General features: G+C 47.1%; 1 protein-coding gene and 1 long non-coding RNA gene across 45 annotated transcripts in view; one reads left to right on the forward strand and one right to left on the reverse strand.

Moving 5' to 3' along the window:
• The window catches only part of TCF7L2 (transcription factor 7 like 2), a 194,438-nt gene extending 186,624 nt beyond the window's left edge, over window positions 1-7,814 (reverse strand). For all 44 annotated transcript variants that reach the window (XM_032879813.1, XM_032879831.1, XM_032879840.1 and 41 more), the window contains exons 1-3: window positions 7,604-7,814; window positions 7,270-7,336; window positions 6,936-7,060 (exon numbers count right to left, since the gene is read on the reverse strand). In XM_032879813.1, the coding sequence (XP_032735704.1) occupies window positions 6,936-7,060; window positions 7,270-7,336; window positions 7,604-7,792 (381 nt within the window). In that variant the 5' untranslated portion in view covers window positions 7,793-7,814. The remainder of the gene's footprint in view (window positions 1-6,935; window positions 7,061-7,269; window positions 7,337-7,603) is intronic.
• On the forward strand, window positions 6,899-7,925 carry LOC116880682. The gene is made up of 2 exons (XR_004385250.1): window positions 6,899-6,971; window positions 7,652-7,925. It is a non-coding gene; the product is annotated as an uncharacterized LOC116880682 (long non-coding RNA).
• The last annotated feature ends 14,064 nt before the right edge of the window (window positions 7,926-21,989 follow it).

The raw sequence follows: 21,989 nt of genomic DNA on the forward strand, positions 1-21,989 counted from the left end.
CAAACTGAAGGCTGCAAGAGAAGGGACTCCACTTTTCCTGAACATTACTTCTTCTGGCAGACCATGAACAATTACAGTTCGTACTAATTAAGCTCTGTAAATGTGCTGTGCCCTGCTAATGCCTACCAGGCCTCAAATTTATTTTCATGATGCCAAACTTTAGCAAGCAATTTTAACTCCTTCAGAGCTGATCCCCACTAATAATATCCCTTAGCCCTGCCCACCCCTATAAACAGAACTGTTTGGGGCTACTTCCCAACAACAAAAAAGATAAAACATAAAAGGCTGAAAGACCAGCCCGAAATCAGATGTGCCTAAGGAAGAAAAACCTATCCTGGGAAAACTGAAGAACACTACAGCTGATAACCCGTTCATGGATCCCACTGCCCCATCTTTGTAATGAGCTGTTAAGGGATTCATAGCTGTCCCTGAGGGCTAGTAAGTTTCTGCATTCCATTGATTAGAAAATAAAACCTTTCAGCCTCAGTCCTTAAGTTTGGGTTAGATGGAGGAAAGGATCCGTCCAGAAATGACAAAGCCTTCAGCTCCCCCTCAACACTTAGCCACGCACCTCGCCATCCCACTCCCCCTTTTCCATGTGGTCCCTTTGTAACACACACACCGGAACAGCCCACTTTTTAAAAAATAAAATCGGCAGGATGATTGGTCTTCTCTCTCTCTTCGGGGTCTCCACCACAGACACCCCAGCCCGGGGCCCTCACACAAATAACTGACAGAAAACATATCTGTTGCTGGATAGAGCACTTTAGGTGAGGAGTGGAGCAAAGCAATCGTTTTTTAACAGCAGCCCCTGTTCCCACCACCATGGTACTTCCACCTCTCATAAGAAACTTCCAGTCCCCAATTTCAATCAAGCCATTCCCCAAAGCCCAAATGTCTATCCCATCTTCTTCTATTTTTTCCAATCTTTCCTAATCAAGCATTTATGCTGCCTCCCTGGCTACTTTTCTGTGCCCCCCACCACCACCAAAATAACAGTGTACTTTTCCCAAATGAGTGGCCTTGCCATCCCCAATGAATTCTGGAAGTTTTTTTTTTTTTTTCCTCATCCGTTAAATTCCTTTAATCAACTCTCCTCGCCCACCTAACTTTTTTTTTTTAAACTACTTTTTTTTTTAAACTACTGCACTATGCAACGTGTGTTTCTGCCCTTCCAGCTCAGTGGAACATCATATAAATTAAAGAGAAGGTTCTCGTATTGGGTTTCTTTAGGTATTCTGGGAAATATGCACAATATAGGCAACACGGTCCAAAAAGAAAAAAAGAAGAAGGAAGGGAAAGAAAGAAAAGGAAAGGAAAAAAAAGAAAAAGGAGAAGCCAGAAGACAAGGAGAAAGATGCAAACAGCCAGAGCAACTTTGCTTTTGAAAAAGGCATTTGTGCAAAGCCCCCACTGAATTTCCATCCCTGAAAGTGCTCTTTATAAATGTGTATAACAATAGCCTAGAGGAAAAGTACAAGTCAGCTGCCAAAGGAGAGGGTGTCTGTCTCAGTAAGCTCAGATTGTAGAGGTGGGGGTCACGGAAGGGGGGAGGGCGGCTTTTGAGATGGGCTCCCCCTCAACACTCCAACCCCCATCTCATTGCTTATAATTAGTGAGAGAAATTTGAGCTACTGCCAATGTCTGCGGACCTTGAATATTATAAGGCCAACGTGGCGTCAAATATCTTAACATTCATAAGTGTTATGGGCGGTAAATAAAGCCTGTGGATTTATGACCCGGTGGCGCTTGCCAGCAAAGGACTAGGGCACATTTCTTTCAGCAGACCTGTCGAGGTGCAAGTTTGCCTTTGGTTGTAAAATTAACCATTTCCTTCACAAATGTGCTCAATTATAAGTCAGAGTTGAAGATTTACTTACACAGTTGCCAATATTCACTCCAGAAGAAAGTCAGATGCCCACGCTCCACACCCCTTCAAAAAGAAAAGCCTCCAAGAATCTGATTCACCCCTCCCTTCAAAACTTCTGAAATGTGTCACCTTAGAACAATTATAAATGTGGTTAAAGATGCTATCTAATTCCACACACCAAGACTAAAAAGCTTACACCTACTTCCTTGGAAAGTGCTTATTTATTTGGCAATGCCATGGTTTAAAAAAAACAAAAAACAAAACAAAAAAGGAGTAAATCACTCCTTGCCTGCAGCCTCTTCCCTTCCCCCAATATAATGTCATCTACTTCCTGTGCAGGAGAGAGCCTCTGCTAAATCCAGGTTGTCTCATACTTAACTGCCAATAAACCAACTTCCACATAACTTCCAGACAGCTGGGGAAAAGGTCCTCGGAGTTTTAGTCATGGTCCAGAAACACGCGTCCACACAAAAATTTGCAGCTGTCCTTTCTCTACAGTGCATTTTTAATGTGATTTGGGGGCCCCTGTTGGGAAACATCTGACAAAATGTAAAATCCTCTTAGATACCTTCTCGTTTACCCACTGTGCGTGTGTAAGAGAAGTTGCACCCGGGCTTCTCAACCAAGGAAAATCTGGGCACTTTCTGCAGGCACACAGGCACCTCGTGGGATGTGAGGAGGCATTCAAAACCTGCAAAGGCTTCTACTGTAATCTTTGAAAGCACAGCCTCTGGTGCAACTATTAAAATGCTAGTTTTCTAAAGCAAATATTTTTTTAATGGCGCGCAGAACTGCAGTTATCCTAGGCTGCTAACAGAAAAGCATTCTGGATCTGCCAGACCCCGGAAACCTTCCTGTAACTTTTTCACAGCTTGCTAAGAAACAGAAAGCTGACTAGCTTCCAGCAGTGACTCTAAATGAAATCCGTATCAGTAAAATTAAAATCAAGGTGGAAAACTCCTGGCCAGAACCGGGATTGTTTGCCTCCAAATCTTTTCTCAATCAGATAGGGGGCATCAGTAAAAGCTACTTCCCTTAAGCAGTCCAAAGTTTCCAAAAACACTGCTTCCAAATAAGCACTTCGGGCCCCCAGCTGCCTAATAGCTTGTTTGGGGGGTTCAGAAAGCTTTAATTTCAACAAACTGCAAAGCGCTGGCGTATTAAATTTATAATCATTAAAATATGACTTATTGGGTGCATGTTGAGCCCATAATCCATACTGCAGACATTAAACCCCAACCTATAAAGATTAGCACAGAATTAATGCTGTTGCGTTGAGATTGGAATCTAAACATGTTCGCCATAAATATTTCTGAAGGAGATGAAAAACAATTAGCATAAATACCAAAGAAGGGCAAGAACACCTGTTCTTTTTCAGGGCGATAAGCATTTTATTGTTCTCTATTTAAAATGTAATGACCTGTGTAATTACAGTAATATTACATTGTTATGTAGGGGCTTGGAATGTCACACTTTGAAAAGTGTTGTCAAAACAATCAGGGGTGAAGGTGGGGGGTGACAGGACAACCAGGGAAGGACCACCATTAACCCTTCACACTCTCAAGGTCTAAATCTTTTGTATTAGAAAGGATTATGTTGTTTGAGTGAGAGGAAAAAACATCCATTTTTCACAAGCCAGAAAGAGAAGATGTTTGCCCCGCTTAATAAAACCCCAATGAATAGGCCCCTCTTGGTTTCTTTTAAATGCTGGATTCCAAGTTCAAAAATGAATTCAAGATGCTGCTTATTTATTTGTTCAACCTAGTAGCCAACAGCTCAGTTAAAAAAAAAAACAACTAACTCTGGGCTATAAGAAGATGCGAGAGCTCTGATAATCAAGTCTTAAAAAGAAATCTCAGACCTAACTAGAATCCCGACCACCCTTTCCTACTTCTCGTTTGGCAAGGGGGAAAAAGAAACGTGAAACTTACTTTTTCCTATCACCTTCAATATGGTAACAACACTCTTATCTTTAATATACAAATGTTACCACAGTTCTAATATTTGCTCTTCTATTACTTACCATCTGCTTAACCAGACCTCTCTCCTTAATGCAGTTTTGTATTCGAATCTGTCTTTTTAAAACCCCTTCCTATTACTGTATCAAAGACTAAATTAATGTTACGCAGAAGGCTTTGTCGTTTTAAAATAAAATTATTACTATCGAGCTTTATGGCGTCTTCCGCAATTAAAGCATTATTCTTGAGACAATGTTTTATTCATCATAGCAGATTTAACGATACTCCTTAAATCTTTACATTCTTAAACAGAAAAGCAGGAATCAGGGATCCAAAGAGTTTGCTTTTTTAAAGGACGCAGCTGCTTACAGGTACACTAACAAGGAACAGAAACCGCAGCAAAAACACCACCACCAAGGAGGGTCGGGAAAAGGAAGCATCCAGCTAGCTGGTCTTTACACCTTGCCCTCGAAAACCCACTCTATGAAGCACTAAGAATTTCAGGGGAGCATGAAAAGACCCCTATCTTGCCTACAGATGCCCTCCGCAGTGGTTATCAAATCTGAAATTGCAAGCTGGCCCTCTGATCGAAGACGTCAGAAGTGACACGCAACAGCCTCTCGTCCCCATTTCTACTGCTCTGCTTACTGGCCTAAATAAATAACTTTAATTTTGGAGCACAGGCTCTAACCCAGGTAACCGAGGGGAAGGAGGAAGGGGCAGCAGCACACACAAAGATGTCTGTTGGTGTTTGACATGCAAATCTCAAAACTGCCTACTGAGTTCAGAAATGTCCTCTCATACTCCATCTGATGTCAGAGCACAAGGCCACCCGCTACGTCCACAATTAAAATAGCTGGAGTGGTCTATTCCTATAATGCCCACAAAGGGGACCGAAGGGTTGGGAGCCTTCCTTTTCGCACCGGGAAATCATTTACTTGCCTTTAACCATTTCCCTGTTTCCTAATTACAGCACAACACAACTGTTCAAGTTGTTAGGCGGCCGTGGGGCAAGATCGCCAGCGGTCAGACTGGGAGTTTGAAAAGAGTCAAGAAGGCCAAGAAGCCCGCCATCAAAGCTCAATATTCAGATGGCCTTTCGGATGGCTAAGTGGATTTTTAAATAATAGCGGAGAGGAATCCATCGAAGGGGGAGGGGAGGAGAGTAAGAAATTCTCAGGGTTACTTTGGAATGTGGCTTGGTCGGGTTGGTCACTACACAAACCCTCTCTGATTCTGAGCCGAATGCTCCCGGTTTAAGATGCCCACGAGCTCCCAAGAAAAATACAACGTAACCGGTCTGTGCTTCCCCTACAGCTGCAACCCCACAGCCCGGCCCCCGCAGCCTGGCGGAGCTGGCCCCGCAGGAGGAGGTCGGGCTGAAACGCTCTACCAGCTTCCCAAGCTTGCAGAAGCCTGGGTACAGGGAGCGAGGGAGGGGGGATAATTATTTCTCTTTCCTAGCCATAAAAAGTGACCGGTCTGGCATGCCCTTGCCCTTTTTGCCAGGGCCCAGAAAACAAGTAAAACCTGATAGTTAATATTTTAATGCTTAGAAACACTTGTAGATCTGATCGCCTCCCGACCGGCCAGCCCTCGGCCATTAGAACCGAATCCACGGCTGCTGAACACTGGGTACATTATTTCAAATTGCTATCTCGAGTTACCGAAAAAGAGAAAACAAAAGTAGTGTGTGTAAATAAGGAGTAAGGGGACCAAACCAGAAAAGGTGCCAAATGACAATCCCGGAAAACCCGGCACAAACGTCCAAAGGCTGTCTCTACAGATTGGCGATCCAGGCTTTTTACAAGAAGGTGGGATTGGGGGAGGGGGGTGGAGGGAGGGGTTCAGGGCGAGGGCAGGGGCAGAGGCCAGCAGGAGAAGGGGATGAGTCTTATTAATACAAATGTCAGGGGCAGGCGCGGAACGCACGCTGCGGGAAGCACCCACGAAGCCGGCACCCGGTGCCGCCCTGGGGCCCCCAAAGTTGGGTGGCCGGCGAGAAGCAGCCCACTCCCTTGAAGGAGAGGCGCCCTTGGCCTCCCTCACCTTCTACATACCCTTGGGCCGGCAAACCCTGGTCTCTGATCCCCCCACCCAGGGCCCACTGAGGGCCTTCTCGGAAGCTGGCGAACGCAGACCGGGCTATGAGCCCCAAGGCACCAAAATTCCCTAGAAATACATCGAATCCGCTCAGAAGAGGCCATCCCGGCTGTACACACACCAAGAACCAGGTCACAGAGGCCTCCCGACTCCGCGCGGCCCAGGAGAGCCCGCAGCCAGCGCGCCCCGCAGCCGAGCCCGCCTCCGCGCCCAGGGCGCTCGCGGCCCTGCGGGGTTGCCAAAGAAAAGCCAGCCCAGAGCCCCCAAGTTTGCAGCGGGACCAGTCTGGGAAGCGTGACCTTCCAGAGGAAAGGGGGAGGGGGGCTGAGAGCCAGCGATCGCCACTAGAAAGCTAAATAAATAACCAGCCGAAAGAGAAAGCCGATGCGCTTCTCCAGGGCCCCGGGCTCCGCGCGCTCGCTACTTCTCCAGTCCAACGCCTGCAGGAAAATCCACTCTCTACCCCGCGCGTCGGACGCAGCACAGTCACTCGGGCCCCGGCAGCGGCAGCCAAGGGGTTAACCGGGGAAAACCCAAGACGCCACAGAAGAGGGAAGGAAGAGAGAGGGAGAGAGAGCGAGCGAAAAGAAAGAGCCACACAGTCGTCTTCCCAGGGTGAAACAAACAACACCACCACAGGGGGAGGGGGAATCAGAGCGCAAAAAAAAAAAGAAAAAAAAAAAAAAGTTCTTCTCTTTACCCCCAACCCAACAAAGCCCTGCTTGGAAAGAAAGGTCTCCCCAACATCACGAGGCAGCAAACTGAAAGCAAGAACATGGCGAAGTGCAAACAAATCCAGTCCACAAAAGGCAGAAAAGTTTGGAGAGTTTCGGGCTGCCTGGGCCGCGAGCGGGGGAGGGGAGGCGGGGAGGGGAGGAGGCGGGGAGGGGGAGGCGGGGAGGGAGGGAACGAGGGAGGGGAGGGGAGGGAGGGGGCAGGGCAGGGGCCGCATGCGGGGCCGGGCGGGCGGGCAGCGGGCGGGGGCCGGGCGAGGAGGCACTTACGGTTCGGGCGGTGGGCGAGAGCGATCCGTTGGGGAGGTAGGGGCTCGTCAGGTCGGGGATCATGATGAAGGGGTAGCCGGGATACGGTGGCCCCTTAAAGAGCCCTCCATCTTGCCTCTTGGCCGCTAACATGGCGGGGCGGCGAGGGGACGGCGGCGGCCGCGCCGAGCGGGAGAGAGCGAGGAGAAACTTTTTAGAAAGTGCCCCAAGTAGCCGGGCGCCCCGGCAGGGCCGGCGCGCGGCCGGGCCGAGCGGGGCGCGGGGCCGGGGCGCGCGGGGCGGCGGGCCCGGGGGGCGGCTCCGGGCGGTTGCGGGGCGCGCGGGGCGTACTCACCTTCTTCCAAACTTTCCCGGGATTTATCTCGGAAACTTTCGGAGCGAGGCGGAGGCCGTCTTTCCGCCTTCCCGGAGGGGTGGAGGTGGGGAGGGCGAGGGGCAAACGCCACGCAGAGGGGGCAGAAGGGGGAGAAAAAGGATCAGCGGGGTGGAGGGGGTTGGGGGGGGGGAGAGAAAACAGGGTTACAAGTTTCTGCAATGGTGGCACCGCGCGCACACGCCGCCCGCCCGGCCCCGCGGCGCCCCCGGCCCCGATTCCTCCCTTCTCGGCACCGTTTGCCAAGCCCAGGAAATAGACTCAAGACCCCACCAGCCCGAGGGGCTTTTCCTACCTCGGAATCGGAGGAGCTGTTTTGATTTGTTTCTGATTCATTGACTAGAGACGATTTGACATCAGCTAAATCCCTCTCTGCCGAGGAGTTTTCGGAGCTCTTCTCCTCCTGCTCGCCCTCGTCTTTGAAGGAAATCAGTTCGTCGTTGGCGCCTAGGTCATCTCCTCCACCGCCGTTCAGCTGCGGCATTTTTTTCACCCACCAGCAGCAATTTTGGAAGAAAAATGAAGGAGGAAGAAAAGCAAAAAAAAAAAAAAAAAAAAACCCCAAAAAGTTTTGCCCCCCCCCCAAAAAATGTTACAAGAAAAAGACGAGTCCAAGGTGAACTTTTTTTTCTGCTTTGGGGTCTTTTTCTCCTGGGGAGGGGAAAGAGGGAGAAGGGGAGGGGAAAGGGGGGGAGATCTTCTGCACGCGTGAGTTTGGGTTTCTTTTTTCTCTCGTTCCCAAGGATCCGATCAATGTGCAAAAAAAATAATAAATAAAAAAGGGGGGTAAAAAAAAAAAACACCAACAACAACAAGAAGTCAGATATAAAGAGCAAAGGGGGGGGGAAGCCGAAGATACAGGAGGAGCTCGTGCCGCTCGGATTTGAGTGAGTTGAAGTTAGACTGAGAGCTTTTCAGTTCAAAGGCGGCGCTGATTGACAGATAGAAAAAGGGGGATCGAAATCCGGAGGAACGGAGTAGTCTGGGAGCGGAGATTATTGACAGGGCGAGAGGAACACACTCGCTTAATGAGATGCCGGGGGGCGGGGCCGGCCCGGTGACGTGTGCATAAATAAACAGCCGGGGTGGGCGGGGCGGGGGCGGCTAACAATGATCCTTTCGGGCGCCGGGAGAGGGAGGAGGGAGAGGAGGAGGAGGAGGAGAGGGGCGGGGGAGGAGGGGGGAGAGAGTCGGAGGGAGGAGTGTGCAGGGGGAAAGGCCTGAGCTGAGTGGGTGCGAGCCCGCGAGTCTGAGCGAGGGTACAGGACTCGCTCCGGGAGGGGGGCGGCTTCGGAAGGACAATGCGGAGTGGGAGAGGAGGGGAAGGGGGTGGCGACCGAGTCAGGAATCCGAGCCGAGGAAGGCGGAAGGAAAGCCCACTTGGGGGGCGGGGATGGGGAGAGGCCCAGAAAAAGTGCACTTTGGAAATATTAGAAATAAGTCTTAAGGAAGGGGAAAAGGAGGAGAGTACTGTGGGGAAGGGGTTGGGGGTGGGGTGTCGCTTAGTGGCTAATCCAGCAGGGAAATCAGCCACCCTTGGGCGGGGATCTAACAGAAGTGGTCAAAAAGAAAGATCAACCCTCCACTTTCAGAGAGCTTGGGGAAGTGGGGAGCTGGGCAAAGTTCCTGGTCATCTGCAGTGAAAGAAACTATTAGCCCACAAGGTCTTCCCTCCCCTTTTTGTTTATTAATAGTGAGTCATTTCATTAAATCTTAAGTCTCACTAGAATAAATATACCAAGATGACTTTTTGCCCAAAAAACAATCAAATACTGTAGTGTTAGTCAGGGGCATTAAAAATATCCTTAAGGAAAAATACGTGGTTCTTTTCAATGTAAAGTGTTCATCCCCCCCCCCCCCTTTGGTAACTGACGTTGGAGGTGGTTAAGAAATGAGCTGGGATTCAAAGTCCTTTCTGCCTTTGGAGGTGAAAAGTTTGGGCGTTAACACCGCCAGGGAAAATAAAACTGAAAGTTCACCAACCTCTGGGATCAGTGGTGCTGGAGTCTTTCTCCAAGGGGGTGTGAAATGAAATCCCCAAAAGAACGGCCAAATAATCAAGATGTAGATGGCTCTGGCAGGAAATTGCTAACCACTGCTGATGCTGAAAGCTCTGGGAGGAGGTGGAAAACCTGGGGTTTGAGGCAGGTATTGTTGTTTTTAGGCACTCGCCTGGGGAGCAGATTTGCTACAAAATGGGGAACAGAATTATGTTAAAGAGGAAAAGGTCTGACTCTCCCAAAACATAGTCTTCCTGGATGTTGGAGCAGGAGCACTCATTTTCTTGCAAATATCCGATGAGAAGTGGACCGGAAACTACAACATGAAAGGGCGGTGGGGGGGGGGGGGACCAAAAAAAAACAAAAAGAAATCAATAGGAATTAGCAAATTATCTGTTAGGAACAGTGTTGGTCTGCAGTCCATGATATACTAAATTATCCCACCAATTCCTAAAAAAACTCACATCCGTTCCAACTGGCCCATCAGCACCTAAGGTTTCTAAAAGAAAGCAAATTTGCCATGTAATATTTAGAGAGTTTGGGTTTCAGCAAAACTGTTTTATAGGCTAAGGTCTCAGAAAGAAGTCTACTAAAAATAATGATACCAAGATTGACAAGGCCAGTGAATTCCCCTGTACTGGGAAAAATTCACAACCACATTAGCACACTAAAGAGTAAAGATGCAGGCAAAATAAAATGGGGGTGGGGGGGTCTACGGAGGAGAATCACTGTAACTCCCAACTTTAATATTAATCAGAAAATCAGAAGTAGAGTGAGAAGGAGCCAGAAAAGAAGTAAAACAAATGTGTACATTTAATCAGACAGGATTGCATAGGATACAAAGCACAGGGCTAATTAGTCTCAGCAGGTAGGACTAACCTTCAGACTTCATAAATAAATAAGGCGGGCACAGTTTCTAAGAGGGAGAGTGGAGACAGAAAGGGGATTATTTTAAGACACCAAGTAAAAACATGAAGAATGAAATGCTTCACTGTTAAATCCATGTACAAATGGATTTAACAGTTTCCTTTTCGTAGGTCTTTTCACTTGGTTGCCTTTAGATTTACACATTTAGCGAATGACCATAGCTTTTCACACTTGCTAATTGTCACCTGCATACCTAGTGTGCCCGAGTCTGTCTGTGTACAGCATAGACTTTCCTAAAGCCTGTTTTAAGGGCTTATTTACTTAAACTGGAACACATTTCATAGTAACTCAATTTTATGGCAATTTCTTTGTCCTGTGCAGTTTTATTTTTTTAATCTAACCCTGATCTGAATTAAGTTGGATAATGAGGTCTTCTATGTCCTCTATAGGACTACCTGGATAAGAAAAGCTCATAAATACACTGAATGGAAATTTTAAAGCATGTACTTATTGTTTTTAATGTCCTGGCCTGCATTTTTTAGCATATGTAAATACTAACGGCTTTCTTCCAATGATTAGTAACCTTATCCACTTTGGCATACCTTCATATTTCTCATTCAAAGGAAACTCTTGAATCTTTCCTCCTTTAAATCTCTGATTTAATTAAGCAATTAAAAGTTATTCCATGATAGCACATGTGCCACATTTAATTTCATTGCTTCGTGCCATTAAAAGGCTTGGGGAGACCCGCAAGATCTCAGAGGGTCAGTAACCCCCAAGTATCCGGAAGGGCTTCAGGCGATGCCTGGGTGGGAGGTGGGGGAGGAAGAGGGTGTGGAATTGCAATTGGCAAAAAGCAGGGGAATATAATACATTTCTTAAAAAGTCAGGTTGGCTCGCAATGTGGACATGTACTTTATAGATTCGGTGTGAAATTTTAAACAACAGTTGGCTTGTGTCCAGGTGTGGAGGCAACTTCTCTCTCTAGATGACTCCTGGTTTACAAGACCATGAATTCTGCCCCAGTAGGAGGGGGTTCGAAGAACACAGGGAGGAAACCAGACCGGTTCTGACTTTGGCCTGAGCCAAGGGGTTTTGCAGATTGGGAGGGTAGCAGGGTGGTGGAGAAGCTCTGACCTCTTTCTTTGGTGCCCATTCCTGGGGCCAGCCAAGGTCCCAAACTCTAAGGAGACTGTGCCTCAGCCTCTCTTCCTTCCTGCTTCTCCTCCTCATCCACTGCCCTTTTGCTTTCTTCATTCCTCTGTTTTCTCCTCCCCGTCAGCTGTCCCTCCGTTCAATTCCTGTGGACATGTGTTGATATGAGTCATCTGCATTTTCCCTTGAAAATTAAGTGAACAGGTCACCTTTCCCAGGGATACTTCCTTTTCATCCCTAGTGGGCAAGGAGGTTTCAGTGAATATAAATCATTCTTCGGGCATTGGTTCCCTATGGGGGAGCCATGGCGGAGTGGTAGGTGCCCTCCAACCAACGGGAATGTGCTTGACGGGAATGGCGGAAATAGGCCAACTGTTCCCTTTGTCCTCTGAGAACTGTCTCACCTCACAGATGAGGCGGTTGGACTGGGTATTTCCCCGGGTCCTTCTTTAACACTCAGGGGGCTCATGATTCCATAGTTTAAGCCCACACTCTAGTTATGCTAAGAAGTTCACCAGCACACCAGCAAAGAGGACAAAGCATGTTGGAAGTTTGGCTTTGGAATTTAGGAAAAACTCACCGGAAGTGGAGAATACATGTTGACCGCCACACTCAGCTCCCCCAGCCGCTCAGCCAGATTCCACTCAATGACCCTCGACAGTGACGTGTACACGTATGCATGTGTGTGTTATGGATTCCGTGTGACGTTTCCTTTAAGACCTGGGTTCCAAGATGGATGATCGGTACCCACTGTGTTGGACTTATCTATGCAGGGACTGTGCTGACTGAGGGAAGCCAAAAAAAGAATCTGAAAACATAAGGAAGCTATAAAATGGGGAAATGTTTTGAAGCCGAAGTCCTGCTTCCACTGTGAGATTTTCTGTTTGCTTTTTGTTCTGCGTGGGTGATGGTTCCTTATTTGGACCTTGAGGAAAGCTACTCCCTGAGCCAACATAGGAGCACTAAAAATTGGACACCTCTGAGAGTTTTCAGCTTTAGCAGGAGGAAGGGGTGGGCAAAAAAGGCCCACTTCACAGGCATCCTTTTATTTTTCCCCAGTGATTCTGTCAAGGGACATGGAAAGGCACATCCCCACTTCTTGGAACCCTGAGGAGCACTGTTCTGATCTGGCATTTTTCTGAAGTCCCTGGCTTGATCACCTTGCTTCAGCTAATGACAGGTCTGGGTAATAAAGTGACAATAATGCCTGATGATCCAAGGGTTAATGGGGAGATGTATGCATTTGTACAGCGTTTCATCACCTGCCTTCATAAGCGGATCACTACCGCACAGGCGTCTGTGACAGGAGCCGCCTTTCGAAAGACATCAGTCCTCCATAAATATACCTTTCTTATTGACAAGATGTCTTTTAACCCTAATAGTAATGGAAGAAGGCCAATAAATGAAACATTTACTGCATAACTTGCCTTATTTTGGGGTGGTGTACGATTCCTTTCTAGCCATCTCTAGAAGATGTTTTCAGCCTAATTTGCTCCCTAGAAATTTCGCTTGCTACAGTTATACGTCTATGACGTTTTATTGCCTGAAGCCAAGTCTGCATAAGAACTTTCTTAAGATATACTTATCCTAATGCCAGGCTACAGGAACTGGGCTGCTTTATGCTGAATTATTTGTGCTACCCTGATATACAGGATAGAGACTTCCCGATAGTCATTGCCATAGGGTAGGTCTAAATGTTTCTGAGAAGGGGGGAAAAGGCAGAAAAAGGTGAAAAAAGTTTCAACTAGGTTGGTTTGTACAAGTCTTTAGAATTAATAATTGGGTCTGTATTTAACATATTAAAATGCCTGAGGTTTTCTTGTCTTTCTCTCTCTTTTTTTTAAATAGCTTCAGTGACCTCATCCTTTCTTACAAAGCCTCCTCGCTGGCCCAAGCCCACTGTTATGTTCAGAAATGTCATGCATATCCAAGAGCCTTCCAGAAAAACATGGGCACTTTACATTGAGGCAAAGACAATGTCAAACAGCATGGAGCGGTCTCACAAGGTGTTTACATCAAGGGACAGAGCAGGTGAAATTTCAGGAAAGGACAACACCATTGTTCCCCATGTAACTTATCTAAGTGTGGGCTGACGCACCTGCTTCTGGCCAAAAGCATCATGGGATAGAGGAGGTGAAGGATCCAAGGAGACTTCTAGGTCCGGAGTGTGAATATTAGAGGCTTGGTCCCTCCAGGAATCCACAGCAGCTTTGAGCCCTCGTCTGTCCTTGAGGAAGGACCAAAATCTATGTTGATCGAATCACTCGGGACCAGACTGGAGTCAGCTCCCCTTTGTTCCCCCCTCACAAAAATCCCAGTTGTTTCTTTAAATTCCAGTGATATTCGTGGCTTCCGTTTCCTAATGAAACTTTCATCTGAACAGGGAAAAGGAAGAAGGATAAATGATGAGTTCCGGGTCCAGAGCGGGTTCGGATTGCAGTGTAGACAACAGCCTGCAGCACAGGGTTCAGCAAGAGCGAGGCTTCCGGCTGACTGTCATCCGGAGCAAACTCCTCTCTAGGTAGCCCGAGGGCACACTGTAAATACCTAGAGCAGGAGGGAAGGCATTAATCATTATTTCTTAAAGGTTCCAGGATGCTGAGAGTGAGAGGTTATAATGACCTCAAAACCCCCTAAGAAGCACAGGTGGCCCTCCTAGCAAACCCTGGCTTAGAAATGTGGTCTTTCTCTATGTGTTTGTGTACCCAGACCCTGATTTTCCCACGCTTTCTAGCGATGGTCCAGGTTCTCCATGTCTGCGCACAGCACAGGCATAAACAATTCTTGCTCCTACCCAGCCATGGACTCTGCTCCTGGAGCAACCCAAGTCCTGGGCAGGGGAGAACCAACAGAGATCCCACCGCTTGCCCTTCTCCTTCCCGCCAGTGTTCATCAAGGGCAGGAAGCTTCTGTGTGCCTGGAGACCCTCCTCCCACTGCCAGGCCCTGCAGCCCACCCGCACCGCCAACAGCCAAGATGATGACTATCCAAGGGCATTTCTTAGGGAAGGATCTGCTATGAACGTCTTTCAGCCTTTGGTTCTTCGAGGGAAACTTGCTAACTCTCTGTATGAGGAGCATCTTTCCAATGTGATCGTCTGGCTGTTTTGTGTTAATTTTTTTTTTTTTTAATTTATTTGACAGAGAGATCACAAGTAGACAGAGAGGCAGGCGGTGGGGGGGCGGGGAAAGCAGGCTCCCCACCGAGCAGAGAGCCTGATGTGGGGCTCGATCCCAGGACTCTGAGATCATGACCTGAGCCGAAGGTAAAGGCTTAACCCACTAAGCCACGCAGGTTCCCCTGTCTGTGTTAATTTTTGCTAGCTAAAAAACAGCAAGTACTGTAGAGTTCTTTTTTAAAAAGTGAAATAGTTTATTAAAAATACTTGAAAGGATGTGCTCCAAAATGTTAACAGCACTTTTTTTTCTAGACAATGGAATTCTGACTTTCATTGTTAATGCTTTTTTATACTATCTGGCTTTGTTTTAACAACTGGACGTGGGAAGGAAGATAATGCTTTTTTCTCTTTTCAGCAATAAATGCCTTGACTTTCCTCCTCCTTCTCTCTGGTATACACTCCAACTCGCTCAAACTGGAGATATTTCAAGGTAGTTGTTGTTGACGTTGCATCTAATATATAACTTTGAACCTCCATCAGATTTACTCTCCTACTTGAATTTCAAAGCACATTAGTGACAAGAGATTCCATTTCATGCATTTAATTTGAAAATTAATAGTAAGCCCCATCCAGCTGTGCCTGAGTGGCTCAGTCAGTTGAGCGTCAGACTCTTGATTTCAGCTCAGGTCATGATCTCGGTGTCCTGAGAAGGAGCCCTATATCAGGCTCCACGCTCAGCCTGGAGTCTGCTTGAGATTCCCTCTCTCTTCCCCCTTTGTCCCTCCCCCCATGCACGCATGTGCTCTCTTTCTCTCAAATAAGTTAAATAAATATTAAAAAAAATAATAATAATAAACACCATTCCCCCAAAAGGTGCTCAGAGACTGCCTTTAGGCTTCACGGTGGTGGCATCCTCTGTTTGTTAAAGGGGGCTATCTTTCTACAAACCCTTTCTCATACATGGTCTCACTTGCTGCTCACAACACTTTGTGAAGTAGAGAGGGCAAATCCAATTGTTCCCATTTTACAGGTAAGAAAGCTGAGGGTCCAAGAGATGCAGGCTGACCGAGCATCCCGTGGCTGGTCAGAGGCAGGCCCAGACTGGAATTCAAGTTTCCCGATTCCTCAGTCCAGGTCTTTTTATGACACTGGCTCCTGGGTCAACCCAACAACAGAATTACCCTCCCGACTTTTCTGTGATACACTGGGGGTATAAAGAGGACCTTGGCAAAAATATAAATAGTTTCCTTTAAAGTAAAACTCACATCTAGCCCTCTGGTATGCTGTGAAGTGGAGAACATTTGTCCTCAAGGCCAACATACTTACGCTTCTGGGACGCCCAGAGCTCTCTCCTCAATGTATCCCATCCTCTACTCTCCCTACCCCAAAACTGTGCCAGGGTTTGTCAACCTGGGTACCAACAATGTTTCGGACTGAACGAGTCTTTATTATACAGAGCTGTCCTGTATGTTGTTGGATACTAAGCAGCATCTCTGGTCTCTACCCACTAGTTGACATTGGCAATGTCTCCCTAGTTGTAACAGTATAAAATGTCTCCAGAAATTGCCATACAGAGACACCTGGGTGGCTCAGTTGCTTAAGTGTCTGCCTTCGGCTCGGGTCATGATTCCAGGGTCCTGGGATCGAGCCCTGCATGGTGCTCCCTGCTCCACAGAGAGCCTGCTTCTCTCTCTCCCTCTGCCTGCCACTCTGCTTACTTGTGCTCTCTATCTCTCTGTCAAATAAATAAAATCTGTAAAGAAAAAAAAAAAAGCAGAAATTGCCATACGTCCCCTGGGGGGTGGGGGGTATAGAGCAAAATCCCCCCCAATGGTGAACCACAGCTCTCCACCCAATGCCCTCTGTGGAGGGAATGTGATAAACTCAATCATTTTAGTAAGTCAGTCAATTCTCTGACCATCTTCCCCTTCCTCCAGCTGACCCAGGGCTGGCTCAGAATGGCCTGGGGACTTTCTCTAATCTGTGGCACTTCCGCTCCCTGGTGGAAACCTACACCCCACACAAGAGGGCATCTTGATCTCACCGGAAGTGTTCAAACCTCGGCTCTGCCTTGTCTCAATGTGTGCCCTGGGGCCCACCTAAAAATCATTCTGACTCTCTTTTTTTTTTTTTTTTTTAAGATTTTATTTATTTATTTGACAGAGATTGTAAGTAGGCAGAGAGGCAGGCAGAGAGAGAGGAGGAAGCAGGCTCCCTGCCGAGCGGAGAGACCGATGTGGGGCTCGATCCCAGGACCCTGGGACCATGACCTGAGCCGAAGGCAGAGGTTTTAACCCACTGAGCCACCCAGGCGCCCTCATTCTGACTCTTTACTCATCTATAAAATGCGAACATGAGACCTATGTCTGAGTATTATCATTAGGATTCCATGAAATAAAATGTCAAATTGCCTTGATTGCAGAGGCCTCCAATCGGGGCCGATTTTGTTTCTTGACACGCGTGTCCAGTTGGAGATCAAATGCCCAGATTCAGCAGCGTCCTGGCACCATGCGAGGGCTCAGGAGGCCTTAGCTCTACACTGTCATTCTATCCCTCCTAGTTACACATCTCAAGGTAGCTGGATTGCACAGAGGAAGGATACCTGCACTCAAAATGAGCACATCTGGAAGGGTGGCTTTCAACACAAAGACAAGCTGAGCAGTTGCAGGAAAGACTCTTCAGAATCCCTTCGTGGCGCTGTCCATTGGGGGGGGCAGCCCCACCGCAAGAGTGTCCCCAGTCACCCTCCTCTCTCTCTGCCTCCAGGCAAATCCCTCCCACCCAGTGAGCAAATCCCTCCCACCCAGATTTCAAAAACCCCCAAGGCCTGATCTCCATTGTCTAGTAATTTAATAACACACAACCCTTTGCAAACACTAATTAAGCAAGGGCCCTGTTCCCTAGTGAGGGAGGCCTGCCACCCTCCCACCCCAGGCCTCTGTTCTCAGATGGGAGAGGACTGAGAGGTGGCCTCCGGGAGAAGTGGTTGGCCTTGGGCTGACTAAAGAGGAAAGAAAGGAGGAAGCTAGGTCAAAAGGGAAGCAGTGGAATTCCAAGTTATGGGACTTCAGGGGTTCGTCTGGTCAAGGCTGTTCCTGGCACCTCTGGACCGGAGCATCTCTTTCAGGTCAGGAGTTCTGTTAGCTCTTCCATTTCTTAGGGGAGGGTGTCAGAGATGCCTTTGAGAATCTGAAGCTAGCTTTAGGTTTTCTCACATGTTCATACTTAAAATAGTGCAAATACGGGGTGCCTGGGTGGCTCACTTGGTTAAGCAGCTGACCTGGGCTCAGGTCATGATCTTAGGGTCTTGGGATCGAGACCCTAATTGGGCTCCACACTCAGCAGGCAGTCTGTTTCTCCTTCTCCCTCTCCCTCTGCCCCTCTCCCCACTCATGAGCGTGTACACATGCACTCGCTCTCAAATAAAAATCTTAAAAAATTGTTTTGCAAATAAGTTGACCCTTGAACAATGCAAGGGGTAAGGAGCACTGACCTCCCAAACACAATAGAAAATGCACAGTTGATTCCCTCCAGATTAACTACTATTGACCGGAAGCCTTACTGATAACATAATCAATTAACACGTATTTTTTATGTTATATGTATTACATACTGTATTCTTACAATAAGGTAGAGAAAAGAAAATGTTATTAAGAAAGCTATAAGAAAAAAAAAAAAAGAAAGAAAGCTCTAAGGAGGGGCACCTGGGTGGTACAATGAGTTAAGTGTCTGATTATTGGTTTTGGCTCAGGTGGTGATCTCAGGGTTGTGAGTTTGAGCCCCAAGACCTCCTCTGTGCTAAGTGGGAGTCAACTTAGATTTTCTCTTCTTCTCCTTCTGGTTTGCACCCCACCCCTCACTCTCACGTGTATAAGCTCTTGTTCTCTCTCAAATAAATCAATAAAGTCTCCTTTTAAAAAAAAGATTTTTTTTTAAAAAAGATTTTATTTATTTATTTGAGAGAAAGCATGAGCAGTGGGGAGCAGAGGGAGAAGGAGAAGTGGGCTCCCACTGAGCAGGGAGCCCCACATGGGGCTTGATTCCAGGACCCAAAGATCAGGACCTTAGCCAAAGGCAGACGCTTAACTGACTGAGCCAACCGGGTGCCCCTAAATAAATACATCTTTAAAAAAGAAAGAAAAAAGTTATAAAGAAAAGAAAATACATTTACAGACCTGTACTGTAAAAAAAATCCACAAATAAGTGGATCCTTGTTTTTCAATGGTCAAATGTACTCTCTGAATTTATTAAAATTTCCTGCCCTAAAGAATTATAAGTCAAGTCCGATGTTTGTCAAGCCTTTTAGAGTTTTAGGAGCACTTTCCAATAGGCAAGCAGGAGGATGAGGGGGTGAGCTCATGGGTTCTAGAATGATGGGCGTGAACCTGTCAGAGCCACTCACCAGCTGGGGTTCCTGGCACGAGGTATCTCAGCTCTGTACTTCCTCTCGCACAAGGAGCAGTGAGGAGGACAGGTCTTGTTAAAATGATTTCTGTTTTACAGATGAAGAAACTGAGACTCGGAAAAACTGGAAAAACGTTCGGGCTACTTTCTGAACCCGGGACTCCTTTCATAGACCGTTCCAGGAAAACTTCTAAAACTTTTTGTTGAAGGATAACATTCATGGGGAAAATACACAAATCATCAACATGCGCCTTGCTGAATTCTTGCTAATAGACACACCCATGTAACTACCATCTGGATTAGGATAATAGGATGTTATCAAAACCACAGAAGCCATCCTTCTGTCCCCTCCAAGTAGGGTTGCCAGATTTAGCAAATAAAAATAGTGCCTGGGACATACTTACAATAAAAAATTATTTGCTTTCAATTTGAAATTCAAATTTCACCAAGTGGGCTGTATTTTACCTGGCAATCCTACCTGAAAAGCAATCTCCAGTCTTTTATGATTCTAGATTAGTTTTGCCTGTTCTCCTCCGACATAGACGTGCAATCCTAACGTCTGTGCTCTTTTGGTTCTGGCTTCTTTTGTTTAACACAGGCGTGAGATTCAACAACAAAGCGGCGGCAATCCGTGCTCAGCCTTTGGCTGGGGGAGCCAGGGACACAGGCGGCCTCTCGATGTGTGCTAAGCTGTCCCCGGGTCACGCCAGGAGCCTGCTCGCATGCCCCAACTCCAGAGGGTCCTCCGGGACCCGGGAGCGGCCCCTGGTTGTGGTGAAGCCAGAAGGGGGTGCAACAGCGGCTCACAGGGGATGTGGTCCACGGCTCTGAGTGGAGGAGATTCAGGCTGGTGGGGCTGGAGATGCTGTGGGCGCCAGAGAGAGGCGTCGCCCAGCACAGCCCTGAGCCGCAGAGGAAGCCCTTCTGTGCAGCCCTCATCAGCTCCACGAGCTCCTGGCCGCACGGCGGCTGTGGTCTGGGAGGCCCCCACGTGGTCTGCTCTAGGGTCATGCTGGGACCCACTGCATCCGCTGAGACTGCCCCCAGCACCAGCAGGGGGGCATCAGCAGCCACGTCAGCAAGAAGGGCAACCATGTCAGCGACTCCGTGAGGGGACCCCCGGGTGGGGGTGATCCAGCTAGGATCACAGAGCCATGAGCTGATGGACTGGGCAGACAAAGGCCACTAGAGCAACATTCACGCAGCCCGAACACTCAGGCTGCCCTCAGTCGCCCTCCAGGATCAACCACCTCTGTTGGCAAGAACTTGAGCCCAAACGCATGGTCGGTCCATCTGTCCCTGTCCATCTTCTGCCCCACCCGAGCCCAGGTTGAACAACCAACTTTAAGTGCCTCTTAGTATCCTAAGCCAGCAAGAGATGGGACCAAATACTCTCCCCCCCACTTTTATTTTTTAAGATTTCATTGATTTATTTGACTGAGAGAGAGCACAGTAGGGGGAGGGGCAGGGAGAGGGAGAAGGAGACTTACCATGACCTGAGCCTGATGTAAGGATCATGACCTGAGCCGAAAAGGCAGATGCTTAACCAACTGAGCCACCCAGGTGCTCCAACAAATCCTTTCTGCATCAAAGTGCCAGACAGTATGTAGTGTGACCTCCCCTACCCCAAAGGGTGGGGGGGACATTAAATTCACTGTATTGTCTCTGGGGCTAGATCTCTTATTAAAGTTTCTGCCATCTCTGAGGTAGGGATGAGGACTTTATGAAAAGTTGTAAGAATTTGAGAGTATAAATAAGGCTTACCCTTTCTCTCCCTCTCACACTCACACACAAACAACAACAAGGTAGTGGCATTAAATTTCATTACTGTACAGTATTTTACTGTATACAATGGAAAACAAAAAAAATTTTCTTTTTTTAAGATTTTAAATAATCTTTACACCCACCGTGGGCTCGAACTCACAACTCTGAGATCAAGAGTTACACACTCCACCAACTGAGCCAACCAGGCACCCTATCCACAGCAGAAGACAAATGTATAATATATGATCAGTATAAGTTTATTCATTGTATATTGTAAATATATAATTATACAATGAACACGAACTTCCAGATTGCTTTCAGCCAAGGCAAAGAGGGCTGCTATAAATCTTCTTGTTCATGTTTTTTGGTTAATATATGAATGCCCCTCTATTGGGTATACATCTAGGGGTAACATTTCCATAACATCAGGGTATGCATGCTTTCAGCTTTAACAGGCAAGTACCCAATTTCTCCAAAGTTGTTGAACCAGTTTATTCAAGAACGCACAGGGAGACCCATTAGTATCCCCTGATATTGTCAGTTTTCTCCCTTTTATGGTTTTAATTTGCATTTTCCTAATAACTCATGATTGTGAACACCTTTTCACATGCTTTCTGATGTTTTAGATGTCTTCTTTAGTAAGATGGTTGTTTAAGGGGCACCTGGGTGGCTCAGTTGTTAAGTGTCTGCCTTTGGCTCAGGTCATGATTCCAGGGTCCTGGGATCGAGCCCCACATCGGGCTCCCTGCTCATTGGGAGGCCTGCTTCTCCCTCTCCCACTCTCCCTACTTGTAGTTGCTCTCTGGCTGTCTCTCTCTTTCTCTCTGTGTCAAACAAATAAATAAAATCTTTGAAAAAATGCTTGTTCAAATTTATTTATTTTATTTTTTTAAAGATTTTATTTATTCATTTGAGTGAGAGAGACAAAGAGCACAAGTAGGGGGAGAAGCAGAGGGAGAAGCAGACTCCCTGCTGGGTTGGGAGCCCGACAGGGGGCTTGATCCCAGGACCTAAGCAGAAGGCAGATGCTTAACCATCCGAACCACCCAGGCACCCCAAACTATTGCCCATTTTTTTAAAATGGCAATTTTTAAATGTGTTTTTAAGTGTGTTTTCTTATTGATATGTAAGAGCTCTTTACACATTGTAGCTATAGACCTTTGTCAGACATAGGTTTTGTAAATATTGTCTCCGTGTCTGTGGCTGGTTTTTCACTCTCATAATGGTACATGGATAAACAGAAGTTTTTAAATTATATGGGTATTACTTTCGTGTGTGTGCTGTTTAAGAACTCTTGACCTCTCCCAAGGTCATAAAGATATCCTCCTATGTTACCTTCTAGAAGCATTTTTATTTTATTATTCACATTTACA

This window comes from Lontra canadensis, unplaced genomic scaffold (genome assembly GCF_010015895.1).
Source record: "Lontra canadensis isolate GAN:19392208 unplaced genomic scaffold, GSC_riverotter_1.0 scaffold3, whole genome shotgun sequence".
Taxonomy (NCBI): Eukaryota; Metazoa; Chordata; class Mammalia; order Carnivora; family Mustelidae; genus Lontra; species Lontra canadensis.